The 14,783-nt window shown below is 35.0% G+C and overlaps 2 protein-coding genes across 6 annotated transcripts in view; one reads left to right on the plus strand and one right to left on the minus strand.

Moving 5' to 3' along the window:
- Positions 1–1,589: 1,589 nt before the first annotated feature.
- rhbdd1 (rhomboid domain containing 1) lies at positions 1,590–5,856 on the plus strand. Of its 2 annotated transcripts, none has more exons than XM_042739892.1 (7): positions 1,590–1,765; positions 1,950–2,229; positions 2,679–2,811; positions 2,921–3,009; positions 3,763–3,819; positions 4,020–4,211; positions 5,264–5,856. In XM_042739892.1, the coding sequence occupies exons 1-7, from the start codon at positions 1,613–1,615 to the stop codon at positions 5,362–5,364; spliced, it is 1,005 nt and encodes a 334-aa protein (XP_042595826.1). In that variant the 5' UTR covers positions 1,590–1,612; the 3' UTR covers positions 5,365–5,856. The 2 variants fall into 2 exon arrangements, with proteins under 2 accessions (XP_042595826.1, XP_042595827.1); XM_042739893.1 differs by having other exon boundaries at positions 4,020–4,154.
- Positions 5,857–6,333: 477 nt separating this feature from the next.
- Positions 6,334–14,783, minus strand: part of col4a4 (collagen, type IV, alpha 4) — a 68,172-nt gene continuing 59,722 nt past the window's right edge. For all 4 annotated transcript variants that reach the window (XM_042739895.1, XM_042739896.1, XM_042739894.1 and 1 more), the window contains 2 exons: positions 14,642–14,783; positions 6,334–9,500 (listed from right to left, as the gene is read on the minus strand). The exon at positions 14,642–14,783 is cut by the window's right edge and continues 145 nt beyond it. In XM_042739895.1, coding sequence (XP_042595829.1) covers positions 9,243–9,500; positions 14,642–14,783 — 400 coding nt within the window. In that variant the 3' untranslated portion in view covers positions 6,334–9,242. The remainder of the gene's footprint in view (positions 9,501–14,641) is intronic.

Below are 14,783 nucleotides of genomic sequence, written 5' to 3' on the forward strand. Positions count from 1 at the left end.
GTTCATTGAGCAATACTGCCATCTGCAGGCGAAATACGTGTCATCGCATGAAAACAGCTAACAAAACGTTTATCTTACCACTGCTTGAGTAAAGAAATAAAAACTAGAAATCAAATTCAGTAAACAAATAATAACAAAGAATTAAAAGTTATACTGCTTGAGTACAGCTGTAATAACAGGAAATTAAACGTAATAGTAAATTTCTGTGAATGCAGCACAAAATAGTGTTTATTGTTTTATACATAGCAAAAGACAAAAGATTATAAAAAATATATACTCTACATTACATATCATTTTAACATAAAATAACAGTTAAAAAAACAAAACGAAAAGTACTAGCTAATTAATTTTATGTTAAATAGTAGTTTATCAAACAAATCTTAAAGGTTCCACAACAAAACATAGGCTTTGATTAGTCTCTTATGCATTAGTCACAGAGCACGGACGTGTACTGTATTCGTGGAATAAACCAGTAAAACTTTTAGCAAAGTTCAGACAGTTCACTTCTAGAAAAAACTACCAACGTCCGGAACGATGAGGTCACGCGACCAGAAGCTTCCGTTGCATCACTTCCGTGTTTACACCACCTGATGAAAGATGGTGAAATGAAAGTAAAATCTGACGTGTCCTACTGTTGATAGCTAATATTAGGACTCGGGAGCGCTGCTTCCACTCACAACACAGCACCCAAACCAAGCGTGGGAACCTCAAGCCTTCCGAATAGGAGCTGTCTTTCAGATATCATGGTAAGTGATTTAAACATTTCATTCTACAGTAATTCCATTTTTCTGTCCCTAGTACATTTACAGAAATTCAAAGAAAAAACACATTGCTTGTAATTTTTTTTAGAGTTTTAAATATAAACAATGTTTAGTACGAATAATAGATTCTTAATGTGGAAAGCGATTTGATTTTAATTTTATGAAGAATATTTTACTTAAAAACTGCTCGTGTGTAACGCAAACGTTACCATACTATCCATATATGATAAATGGCATAATACCAATGAAACTCAAAAATATTATAAAATTGTTAGTGAAAAACAGTGGTCCACAGGATTTGTGTCATGGTGTTACACCGTTTGACAAAAATTACCGTAATAAAAATAAAAACTGATGACATCACTTGACTTTCTTCCTATTTGCGTTATCTTTGAAAAAAGGCCATGATAAGTCCACTATTGCAATTATCAGAAATTTTGTCGACAACGATTTCATATGAAGCTTTAGTTGCCTACACTTTTATGACCTATCAATTGTTGGGGAACTTTTAAAAAAAATCCTGCACTAAATGTTTTAAACTACTCATTTAGTGAGTATCAATGATTGAATGCCCCTCCCCCCTTACAGCAGACATGTAAAATGGCTTTTTTTCATGAAAATGCACTGGTGTTACATGCACTGGTGTTACCTTCCTTACATAACACCAGTAGATCAGGTCTGTGTCACTGGTGATTCAGCAACTGGTGTTAATTTACTTTCAATTTAATGTATAACATACTCATAATACTTGCAAATGTAAACAAACTTTTACACATATAAAACTCTGCTTCATGTGTGTTTGAAGATGTGGTTGTGTATTTTAGATGCTAATACTGTACTGTGTTTTTCAGATGCGTAATAGACAAAGGGGATCTGATCTCGGCCTGCTCCTACTGGCCTCTCAGGTTTTCCAGCTGGGAATCGACAACATCCCACCTGTCACTCTTGCAACGCTGGGTCTGAACGTCTATTTGTTCCTGTTTCCTGCCAAACCCCTCCTACAGGTACATGTTATTATAACTTCAACACTAAAAATGGGTCACATCTGCCAGCAGCGAGTCACTGAAGACAATTTGCCAGCCATTAAACTGTATTTTGCAATATTTTATTAGTTGGTAAAAGTTGCACATGGTACAATAAAGTCAAGTTGTAGACGATACTTAATGTTTTTTTTTTTTGGTATCGCAGACGTGTTTAAGTGTTCGAGAGGCGTACTTGTACAGAGACTGGAGTCGTCTGCTGCTGTCACCGTTTCATCATGCTGATGACATGCACTTATACTTCAACATGGCCTCGCTCCTTTGGAAGGGCATCAAACTGGAAAGGAAACTGGGAGGCGCCTGGTTTGCGTACCTGCTCTCTGTCTTCTCTCTGCTCACCGGATTGGTGTACCTGCTCCTGGAGACAGGACTGACACACATGACAGAAGACTCATCATATAGTTTACAGTGTGCAGTGGGCTTCTCAGGTGTGATAAATCAGGATGGATTGCACATAATCTAAAATAATTGTTTTCTATTATAATATATTTTTAAATGTCATTTAATCCTGTGATAGCAAAGCTGTATTTTCAGCAGCCATTACTCCAGTTTGCAGTGTCACATGATTACTTGGATATTACCAAAATGTTGATTTTTTTTGATGAAAGAAATTTGAAATAGACATTTTTATAACATTATAAGTGTCTTTTGATCCATTTAATATATCCTTCCTCAATAATAATAAAAAACAAAAAATTTCTTTAAAAAAATCGTACTTTTAAACGGTAGTGTAGATGTATCTTCTACTAAAACATTATTACTGTACAGTGCATGCAGTTGGTGGAAAGAATAAAAAGGAGTAGACAAAGAAATCAATTGATTCATATATGTCATTGTTATATTTTTCTACCAGGAAATAATCTGTGATTTGTTTCAGGTGTTCTGTTTGGGCTGAAGGTGGTGAATAATCATTATCATCCAGGAGGGGCCACATACATCATGGGGCTGCCCATAGCCAATCGCTACTCCTGCTGGGTAGAGTTGATCCTCATCCATATCATGAACCCTGGGTAGGCATGGAACACATTTCAGAGATGCTAGAGTAAAGTTTTTTTTTTTTAATATTTGTATCTGATTCATAGCTTGTATTAGCACGCATTGACACACGTGTCTTTGCAGGACATCATTTATCGGACACCTGGCTGGGATCCTGGTCGGTCTGCTCTACACAGCTGGACCACTAAAGAGCCTCATGAAAACTTGTGCAGGTAACAACATGTTTTTTTCCTTTTTTTTTGTTTTCTTAAGTGTGTTTGACATCTTCACTGTTAATATGTGTATACACTACCATCCAATAGTTTCAGTTCATATTTTTTGAAGGAAATTAATGCTTTTATTCAGCATGGATGCATTTATGTTACAAAATATTTTTATTTCAAATAAATGTTCAGAGTCACAGTTTCCACAAAAACATTAACTGTTTTCAACATTGATGGTAATAAGATTGGGGAAGTCGAGGCCTAATGGTTAGAGAGTTTGACTCCTAACCCTAAGGTTGTGGGTTAGAGTCTTGGGCCGGCAATACCACGACTGAGGTGCCCTTGAGCAAGGCACTGAACCTCCAACTGCTCCCCAGGCGCCGCAGCATAAATGGCTGCCCACTGCTCTGGGTGTGTGTGTGTTCACTGCTGTGTGTGTGCACTTTGGATGGGTTAAATGCAGAGCACGAATTCTGAGTATGGGTCACCATACTTTGCTGTGTCACGTCACTTTCACTTAAGAAATTTTTTTAAGCAGCAAATCAGCATATTCAAATAATTTCTGAAGGATCATGTGACACTGAAGACTGGAGTTATTACGCTGAAAATTCAGCTTTGCATCACAGGAATAAATTACTTTTTCAAATTAAAATAGGAGCATAAGAGATTTTCAAAAACATTAAAAATCTTACCAACCACAAACTTTTAATTCAGCAATTAATGCATCCAGCCACATTAACAGCCATGACTGTGTCATTTCAGGCTTTGTGACATCTAATGGGCAACATGGAGGGCAACAAACATACTATAATTCATCAGGTAAAAGCTCTTTGTTTTATAGGGAAATATTGATTTAGTTATAAAGACTGCAATCTGATTTGAATCACTACCATCCTAGAAATGGCTCTGATTTTGAGAACCAGTAAAGATTAAATGATTTAGGGATTGTTAACTAGACCATTGTAGCATTGCTCTGTTGACGTCCTCGGGATCCATTATTTGGATGTCTGTGTTTACAGGATACAGTGGATATGGCATGCCGTATCCACCAAACTCCCAGTATGGACAGCAGTCGTTTAATAATGGCGCCCCCTACAGGCAGCAGTATGACACACACAGGCCCTCTGCACCGCCCCAGCATCCCTATACAGCAGGTCTGTCAGAAGATGAGCAGTACGAGGCAGCTGTCAGGGCCAGCCTGAATGACAGAGGTCAGGTGGTCAAAATGACCAGTTGATACTTTGAAAAATGCTTTGTCATAAACAATTTTGTAAAAAAAAAAAAAAAAAAAAAAAAAAAAAAATATATATATATATATATATATATATATAATATATATATTTTTTATATTTTTTATTTTATTATACAGGTGCATCTCAGAAAATTAGAATATCATCAATATAAAAAAAATTTCATACAAACACAACTCAAAAATTTAAAATCTAATATATCCAAAATTCAATACAGGTGAAGTAAAACATTTCAAAAGTTTTTTTTGTTTTAATTTTGATGATTAGAGCTTAACAGCTCATGAAAGTCAAAAATCCAGTATCTCAAAATATTAGAATATTTCCTAAGATCATTCCAACACGATTTTTGAGATGCACCTGTTTATCTAGAACAAATCGGCAACAAATATTTGTACATAAAATATGAACGACATCCCTTGACATACAGATTATTGGAAATGAAGTTGCTGACCACATTCCAACACAACTAATTTATTCCCATGTGTTTTTGCTAACACTATAGCTGCAGAAGCAGACTGATTAAAGGAACAGTTCACCCAAAACTATGTATTCATCCTCAGGCTATCAGAGATGTAGATGAGTTTGTTTCTTCATAGGAACAGATTTGGAGAAAGCATTATTATATTAGCATTACATCACTTGCTCACTAATGGATCCTCTGCAGTGAATGGGTGCCGTCAGAATGAGAGTCCAAACAGCTGATAAAAACATCATGATAATTCACAAGTAATCCACAAGACTTTCTTACAAACACACGGCTTTTTGCTTCACAAGATGTTAATTGATGGACTGGAGTCATGTGGGTTACTTGTGGATTATTGCGATGTTTCATTCTGATGGCACCCATTCACTGCAGAGAATCACCTGGTGAGCAAGTGATCTGTTCCGATAAAGAAAGTAACTGATCTACATCTTGCCTGGCCTGAGAGTGAGTAAATCTTAGGGTGAACTATCCTTTAACTCTTTAAAATACTAGCAGTTACAATGTGTAACATTGTTATTTGGTTTTGTAGGTGGTTTTACGCAGGCTAGATCATCACGTGGTACTTATGCCCACTCAAACCCAACTCCTGAAGAGATCCGCTGGCGACGGCTTCAGAGGTTTACCAGCTGAACAACTGGAGAATGTGACAATGATAATACTAGCAGAATTTTTTTTTACATTAAATACAACACTAACAACCATTCAGAGCTAGCGGAGAATATTCCTCCACTGCTGACTGGTTGTGTCATTGAATAGCTTTTATGATGTCATCAGTGGGAGGTCTCAAAGGCTGTTCCCTGTATTTCTAATTGCAAAAAGTTTGTATGCACATTTGTTTGGGCACTAAATACTGATCTCTTTGTATGAATGCTAAAAGTTGAACATTATTGACGTGAACATTCATGACATGGCTGTGGATGAGAGTGCCTTTTGCAGTATGTTGAATGTACAGTAATTTGATTTTGTCAGTGTGCCATTAAGTCTTAGTAAATGTTTGTGAAATCTCTCAAGCTTATAGCACTTGATTATTTCCAAACAACGTTTCTTCTTAAGTGACTTGTACTTTGTTTCTTAAGAAAGTATATTTTTGTAAATAAACAATAAATCATTCTTATTCTGGTATGTTGTAGCTGGTTTTACATTGGTTCCAAGACCTGCTCTGTTCATATGGTAAATTATAAAATATGCAGTAAAAGTAAAATTTGTACCAATGCAGATTAATAATTACAAATGTATCATTAAATTCAGTTTACATGTATTATTCAAATCACTGTGTAAGAGAGACTTCCTGTATTTAGATGCATAACATATAAAATACACTACTATTCAATTTTTAAATTAATACTTTTATTTAGCAAGAATGCATTAAATTGAGCAAAATTGACAGTACAGATACTTACAGTGCTACAAAATATTTATATTCCGAATATGCTGGCATTTTTTAAAAACTTTTTTATCCAAGAATCCAAAAAAAAAAAAGACCAGTTCCACAAAAAAAGAAAAAAATGATTTCAGCGCAAAAAAAAAAAAAAAAAAAAAATATATCTTACACCAAATTTTTTAACAGTAGTGTTTATTGTTTATAAAGTCCAGAAAAAGTTTTTATTATTATTATTATTATTATTTGGAATGCTGATGTTCTCTTTGTCAAAAGTGTTAGTTTGAATTGTATAGAGTTACGTTTAAAAAAAGAAGAATATATGGGTTTTATTAATGGGATGCACCAGTAGTGAGTGTGCTTAGTACAGAATGTCTCCTAAAACTCAAAAATAGTGTATAAAAGAAGTGTAAAAACAATAAATGATGTAGTGATGTGAAACGTCGTTAGATGTCTCACTTCGGTGAGTTTATATATTCTTTTTCCAAGGTATTATTGCATGTTATACAAAATCACAATTTATTAGACTTTTAATACACAGTAATAGTTGAACCTGATTGTTAAATGTAAAAATGCATGTTACACTGAACAAGATCAAACTTCTTGGGAAAGAGTTTAACAATTTGTGTTGTCCTTAGGTGTATGTCCATGCTCAGGTCTAACAGTACAGTACAACCAGACATCAAAATGTCCCCAAACAAACACAGCGGATGGCATTTCTACCCACAAAATCAGACAAAAATAATAATTACTTCTTTTAAAAGGGAACACATTTTCCATTCACTGTTAATTTCCATCCAAAATAGCACCAAAATATCTCTAGCTAAATAAATACTCTTGACATTTAGTAAAAATATAAAGCAAAGCTGTTCTGTCAACAGTGCAATCACATGTAAAATATATCATGTTCAAAACAAAAACTGCTTAGGGACCCCTTATGAGGACTGTAAAGTACTGAAGGTGTTAGTTTTTATTTAGAGGATTGTGTTAGTGGGAAAATAATATATATATAAAAAAACTAAGCACGAAAGACTTTCAAGTGTCCAATAATGATAAATGGGAAGCTGAATGGCAACTGTCCATTCACAAACACCAGAAGATACAGAAATTACTATTTTTTTAATATTAAATAGTACTTTAAAGATGTGCCTTGTGGTCAGAAGGGTCTATTAGAAACTGCATGCATAGAAAACAATGAAATAAGGGGGTGTTTAAACATCTAACTACTGACTGAAGACTTATATCCTCCTACCTTTCACATTTACAGCCATATTGACCTGCCAATGCTAGTTTTTGCCACATGGACATACATATCCTCTGGAAACACTAAAATGTTTGTTGGTTCAAGTTGTAGAATCTAAAGACAAATGGAATTTCAGTTCTCTCAGCTTGTTGACTAAAAACAGCTAACGTTAGTGAGCTAGTTGTTGTAGTTCAACCAGCAGAGCATAGCATTAACAAGGCTAATATTTCCTTAACGTAAATTAACTATGGTTTTATTATAGTAACCATTGTTTTTTTCCCCCAGATTTATTTCCATTTGTATAACCACACTTTAACTACAATTACCATGGTTAAACTATGGTTAGTGTAGCAAAACCATGGTTAATTTGTTGTTAGCTAAGTTACTTGATCTCATGACGAAAACGTAACGTACCCGTGGTAACTTTTTCGCAAGTCGCGAAATACGTACCAATTAGTACATATCACTGCAGTTTCCAACAAAACTGAACACTAGAGAAGGTAAAACAGTGAGCACTTGTAATCGTTTTCGTACAGTTATGATTACAGCTCCATGTTCACTTTTTTGATTTCCGGACATAACAAGCTTGCTCGGTCACGAATCCCGTGATAAACATGACGCATGCCTGAGATTGCGTTCTTATGTCACATTTGCTTTTGTTCATATTATCGGGTAGGTTAAGTTAGGTGTAGTGGTAAGGTTAGAGGTTGTGCAGATGGTACGTTATTTTAAAATGTCACGGTGCCACTCAACAGACATTTCAAGTCAGAACTGCAGTGACGCGTACAAAACCAACGTCATATAAGTACCATATGTACGTTCATCTGTTCCGTGAAAAAAAAAAAGAACAATCTTTTAGTGCCACTCAGTGGACATTTCACATCGAATATGTTACGAAACATACATGTCTCTACGTATTTCGCATCTTGCAAAAAAGTTCCCACAGGTATGTTTTCGTCATGCGACATCAGAGTAGTTTTACGACAATATATCCATGTTTCCTCTAGTTCCTTAACTCAAAGAGCAATAAACAGTAAAGATGTTGTCACATTAGCAAAACTGTGGTAATATTTCGCAGGAAAATGTCAATTGTTAACAGTGTAGTGAACCAGTTGTGAAATCTGCGTGGTAAAATCGAACCTCGCTTGGATTTCTATTGAAATGACTGGATTTCACCCACAATTTCTTTTTTTTTTTTTACAAAAAATAAAATAAAAAGAAGAAAAAATTCACCAAATAACGATAAATGTGACTGGATCTTAATTCTGCACAATGCTTGGTTTAAAATCAAAGTGTAGAAAACTTTTGAAAAAAAAAAAACAACAACAACAACAACAAAAAAAAAAAACAGTAATTTGTTGATTTCTATACAGAAAAAAAATCAAACAAAAACAAAACATACCTACCTGTCACAGCAATAGCAATTCAGCTATCTGCCGCTACCAGACATTCCTTTTTGATTTCACTGGATCTTGTGAGTTTTGTTCTCAAGGTTCAGTATTCATGATATGTTTTGGTTAAAAATGGCATTCTAATAATTGTAATACCAATACAATATTGCATTAATAATATTTTGATGTGCGCAAATGTAATACTTGCTGATACGAAGGAGAAAAGGAACATTGGTATATAGGTATTTGTGCAAATGGTCTTGGTTTTTGCTAGCACCAAAATGTAATACAAACGAGAAGACAAAGGAAGTCATAGTAGAATGGGTTATGTGGGAACCAATCCAGTGAAGTAAAAAGTTCACAGCTTTTCACAAATTATGTCCTTTTTATCTTCTCCAATAAAAGTGACCAAAAGCATCTCAATCACTTCCACTGTGGTGACCTGTTGATGTGCATTCTCAGTGCAGTTTATTTAAGAAAACACGAGTGACGTGTGTCAGTTGTTCTTCATGCAGACGCTGCATAAGCTGATGCTTTGCTGCTGGTTCTGTTCGGTGAGCAAAGTACTGTGGGGAACCGAGTCAAACTGCTGCATGTTCACTCTAGTCAGCCAGAAACTGTAGAAGGTGGGGGAATACTGGCACGTGCCAAACGAACCTTGGCACTCCACGAACGGCTGACTGCGGAAGCTCTGCAAACAGCTTCCTGTCGATGTCAGAGACTGTCCACCTCCCTCGTCCCCTGATCCTGTATGCTGGAACAAAGAAATGAAGATGCATCATGTGATTTGTTCAAAATGCAAAGAGAAGTCCCTTTTGCTCAACAAGGCTGCGTTTATTTGTGTAAAAAAATACAGTAAAAATGGCAATATTGTGAAATATTTTTACAATTTAAAATAACTGTTTTCTATTTTTTTATATTAACAGATGTAATTTATTTCTTTGATGCATAGCTGAATTATCAGCATCATTACTATAGCATTCAGAATTCAGAATTATTATTTCATTAAAAAGTTGAAAACTCCTGGAAAATGATTAATTTAATGTATCTTAAAGTATTAATTTCTTGTAAAAATCTTTTGAAATTAAATGGGAAATACAAAATAAAAACTAATTCAAAATAAAAAAAAAGTCTCAAAATCAATATCAAAAAACATTTTCATTACTTGAAATTAGAATGATCTCTCTTAGTCATAGCCAATACAGCATCATCTATTTACCAAAGACCAAATGTATTAAACAAAAGAAAAAACTGTCAACGCAATAAAAACATTAAATATTTTTTTTCAAGATATTTAAAAATGTTTGCAGCATGGAATCATATATATATCTCAAGTATGCCGTGTCTCCAATCTTTCTAATTCATTTTGCTAATAAATGTAATTTTCTTATTAATTTGGTTCCGCAGTGTTTACTGATCTTCAGTTTTGTATACATAAACTTTGTTTTAGTTATTTATTATTTTATATTAGGCATTAGGGCTGGTCGATTTAGCAAAAAAAATTATTCTCGATTTTTTCAAAACATTTGACAGATTCTAATTTTTTTTTTTTCATTTTTAACTAGTCAACTTAGTTACTACAACATGATTCAAATAACTTTTTCTTTATTAACCCTCGAGTTAAAAAAAAAAATTCTACTCTAAGCGCACCACACTCACACACAATGACTTGTTAAATATCTTTGCAGAAAAGATGCATGAACTACAACTACATCCTGTACAATCTTGTCTTATAGCCTACATGTTATATGTTCAGAAATAATAGGCTACAATGAAAATGCTTCAAAAAATTCTCAACAGTCAATTCAAATCCAAAATGACTGCTTTTATACATAGAATCTGAAAACTGTACATTTCTAAACTGCGCACTTGTAAATATATCTGTATGTTAATTTAAACAGTTACATTTCTCTATATTTCTACTTCTGTAGTGCATTATTTAATTTTCTGTTTTTCTTATATTAGTGTTATACTCCATCTCTGTGTAATTCCTGTCTGCTGCACTAGTTTGTCCATACTTTCTTCTGCACTGGAAGCTTCTGTCACTAAGTCAAATTCCTTGGCTGTGTAAACATACTTGGTAATAAAGCTCTTTCTGACTTCTGAAGGTATAACACCAGTAGACTATTAACAACGAATGTTCTGTGAAAACAACAAACAGCAGCTTTCAGCCTGTCACCATGATGCAAACATGAAATATTAGACATACAGTAGTAGTTCTTTACAGGTTTTTTTTATTCAGTTGTGCTGCTTTTCCATTGTTTTTTCTATGTAAACATGGATGCATTTGACTGTTGCACTAGCATCTCTTGCAGCATCTCATGCATGAATAAAAATGCAGCACTCAAATTAAAAGACGTTCACTCCCTTCTTCTTGCATGTTTTTTCTATTCAAGTTTCAAGTCTTAAGTCTACTTTATTTCTAGAGCCCTTTCCACTACAAAGTAGACCAAAGGACTGTACAGCAACACAAGATGAGAATAGTAGAAACAAAAATCAACAATAACAGAAAAACAATTAAAACAATTTACTTCCAAAAGTCAACAATTAAAATCCATAGAAAACAAGTATGTTTTTACACAAGATTTAAAAACATCAACTGAGGGTGCAGATTTGATGTCAGGTGGAAGGGTATTCCACAGTCTTAGGCCAGCAACCGAAAATTCACGATCCCCCTTTGTTTTCAGGCAAGTTTTTGGAACTGAGAGCAGTAAGAAGTTAAATGACCTTTGAGATCTACCAGAGATCAAATGAATCAGGTCCATAATATATTCTGGGGCCATATCATGGACAGCTTTAAAAACGTGCAGCACCACCTTATACTGAATCCGATATTTAACCGGAAGCCAATGCAGCTTTTCCAAAACTGGAGTAATATGCTCCCTTTTCTTTGTACTGCAAGAGATTGGCTCAATCCCAAATAAAGTGCATTACAGTAGTCCAAACGGGAGGAGATAAATGCATGAATCACTATCTCAAGATCAGCACCAGACAAAAAGGATTTCGTTTTTGCAATAGTCCTCAACTGAAAGAAGCAACTTTTTACCACACATTTAATCTGATGATCAAACGTTAGAGCTGAGTCAAAAATTACACCCAGATTTCTTATTTGGGACTGCACATTAGTTGTCCATGTAGCTAACACATCATTTAAGTCACAGTCAACATTATTTGGCCCAATAATTGATTACTTCAGATTTACTCGTATTTAGCTGTAGGCGATTTTGCTCTAACAAGCACTTCACCTCCTCAAGAAATAATAATAAAGATGAATGAGAAGTTGATCCTCCGGATCTAACAGGTATATAAATCTGAATATCATCAGCATAAAGATAAGACATACTGTGTTAAATAAGGCCTAAAGGCAACAGAAATAGTGAAAATAGAATAGGTCCCAAAATGGAGCCCTGAGGTACTCCACAGACTGAGGAGGAAGAAAATTCCCCAACCCTTACTGAAAAGGATCGTCCCTTCAAATAAGAAGAAAACATTTTAAAACAGTCCCTCTCAGACAAACACCATATTCTAAACGTTTAATAAGGATTTCATGATCTATTAGATCAAAAGCTGCACTAAGGTTGAGCATAATTAAAGCTCCTCGACTACCCAAGTCTGAAATGAGTAACAAATCATTGGAAACTCGCAATAGAGCCGATTCAGTGCTGTGTCCTGCCCTAAAGCCAGACTGAAAAGCATCGAGCACATCATTATTAGCCAAAAAAGAGCTCAGCTGAGATAAAACCACTTTCTCCAATATTTTCAGGGTAGCTTTGAAATTGGCTGATAATTTGTGAAATCCAAAGGGTCCAGAGCAGACTTCTTGAGAAGGGGCTGAATGACCGCTTGCTTAAGACATGATGGAAAAAGACCTGTAGAAAGGCTACAGTTCACAATAGATGTAATACTTGGTCCAATAAAGTCAGCTGTCGCACCAAGCAAACCTGAAGGCAAAACATCCCAACTGGTAGCTGGGCGTTTCAAATGAGCAATAATATGACTAATATCGATAGATGAAACCAGATCAAATTCATCAAAAGTGTTGACACTTGTAGAGTTTTCTGCTACCTTTCCATCCAAATCACGAAACCTGGACCTAATGTTTTTTGTTTTTCCAGAAAAACACTTAAAAACCCATCACAACACTCTGTAGATGGAGGTATAATAACAGCATTTGGATTAAAAAAACCTATTAATAGCTTGAAACTAAATATTTGCTAAGTTTGAGTGCTGCGATATAATATTTGAAAAATAGGCTGCTTTAGCATCCTTTACAGCTTTCTGATACCCAAGAAGTGAGTCTCGTAACATCTGGTGAAAGACCAAAAGTTTATTTTTCTTCCAAGCCCGTTCTGTCTTCCTACATGGCTGTCTAAGAACACAAGTATGTTCATTAAACCAAGGCTGACAATTTACCTTAAAATGCTTAATCTTGTAAGGAGCAACAGAGTCCAAGACTTCAGAACATACAGAATTAAAAACTGTAAGTAATTCATCTGGATCAGCCAAGACTCCAACCATGATACATCAGAAAAGGTACTAAAAATCTCACCAAAAGCCTGTGGTAATGGAGTAATTGTACGGGAACAAACATAAGAGGTCTGACTCGCCCTCATTTCATTCGGTACATTTACACTGAAAGTAACATGCATATGATCCAAAACGCAAACATCATTAACATCAACATCTCAAATTGACAGCCCTAAGGATAAAACAAGGTCCAAAGTATGTCCTCTCTCATGCGTAGGGCCAGAGACATGGCATGCTAAATAAAATTAAATGAGTCTATCAGGTCTGAAAACTCCTTGACCAAAGGCTTCCCAGGACAACAGATATGAATATTAAAATCACCCATTAAAATATAATCAGACAATAATAAAATAGAGGATAAAAAAAATCTGAAAATTCCTGTATAAAAGCCTGGCTATACTTTGGAGGTTGATAAATAACCACACCTAAAACAGGCTTCAAGAACTCCAGTTATAACAATTGAACTTCAAAGCTCGAGTAGATCAGGGTCGATAAACGATGACATTTAAACTGCTGTTTGCACACTTTAGCTAGACGCCCACCACAACCCACTGATCTTGGGGTATTAATTAAATTATAGTCAGTTGGACAAAGTTCATCACATGTACTCCACTCATCCACACAAGTCTCTATAATAAATAAAAATTCCAAAACATTATGTGAAATAAAATCATTTAAAATGAAAGTCTCGTTTGTAATCGAGCGAGCATTAACCAGCGACATCTTCAAAGTCTGTCAAACCGTGGAAACGACAACTGTGGCTTGACCAGACTTTACCGGACTTTACATGGACTTTTTTATTCCATTGTCCATGTTGCATCTTTGTCAACACAAAATCACATTCTGCGTGAACGCGCCTCAGGATATGAGCGCATCACTCGTGAGCGGTTAATCACGTACGCCGACCTGCGGTCGTATCGTTCTTTTCTCTTTACTGTTGTCACCACATATTGTCAAAGTGTCTAATTGTAACATTTTGTAATATTTCAATGCAAAATCGCGATTTCTCGATTTCTAAAAATAAAATCGCGTCAAAACATTAAATTCGAATTAATCTATAAAATCTGAAAAGAAAAAAAAATGCCCAGCCCTATTAGGCATATAGCATGGTGTATTTTTATTTGTTTTATTAATTAAACTTCTATGTTCTATGATGTATTTTGTTGTTGCTTGAATTTCCACTAATTTGAAAGTGAAAGTAAAATGCGCACAGCGCTTATAAACTATCTAAAAGCAAAGGAAAGTGAGGAAAACAGGAAAAACTCAAACAAACTAAAAACAAACAACTGCTTGACCGATGTTGTCACATGTCGATTAACTGGTGGAAAAATTTCCTCACCATCACAACTCTACTTACTAAGGCCTTACCATAAGAAATGAATATCCAAACCAGAGTTTTCTCCAATTGGATGGACAACTTGGTTCAGTCTCGTCTTGACTGTGTAATGTAATGGCTGGCGATGACGCCTCACAGACCACACATCTGCTGATGTGTTCTTTAATTTCCATC

Source organism: Cyprinus carpio, chromosome B15, assembly GCF_018340385.1.
Source record: "Cyprinus carpio isolate SPL01 chromosome B15, ASM1834038v1, whole genome shotgun sequence".
NCBI classification, from domain to species: domain Eukaryota; kingdom Metazoa; phylum Chordata; class Actinopteri; order Cypriniformes; family Cyprinidae; genus Cyprinus; species Cyprinus carpio.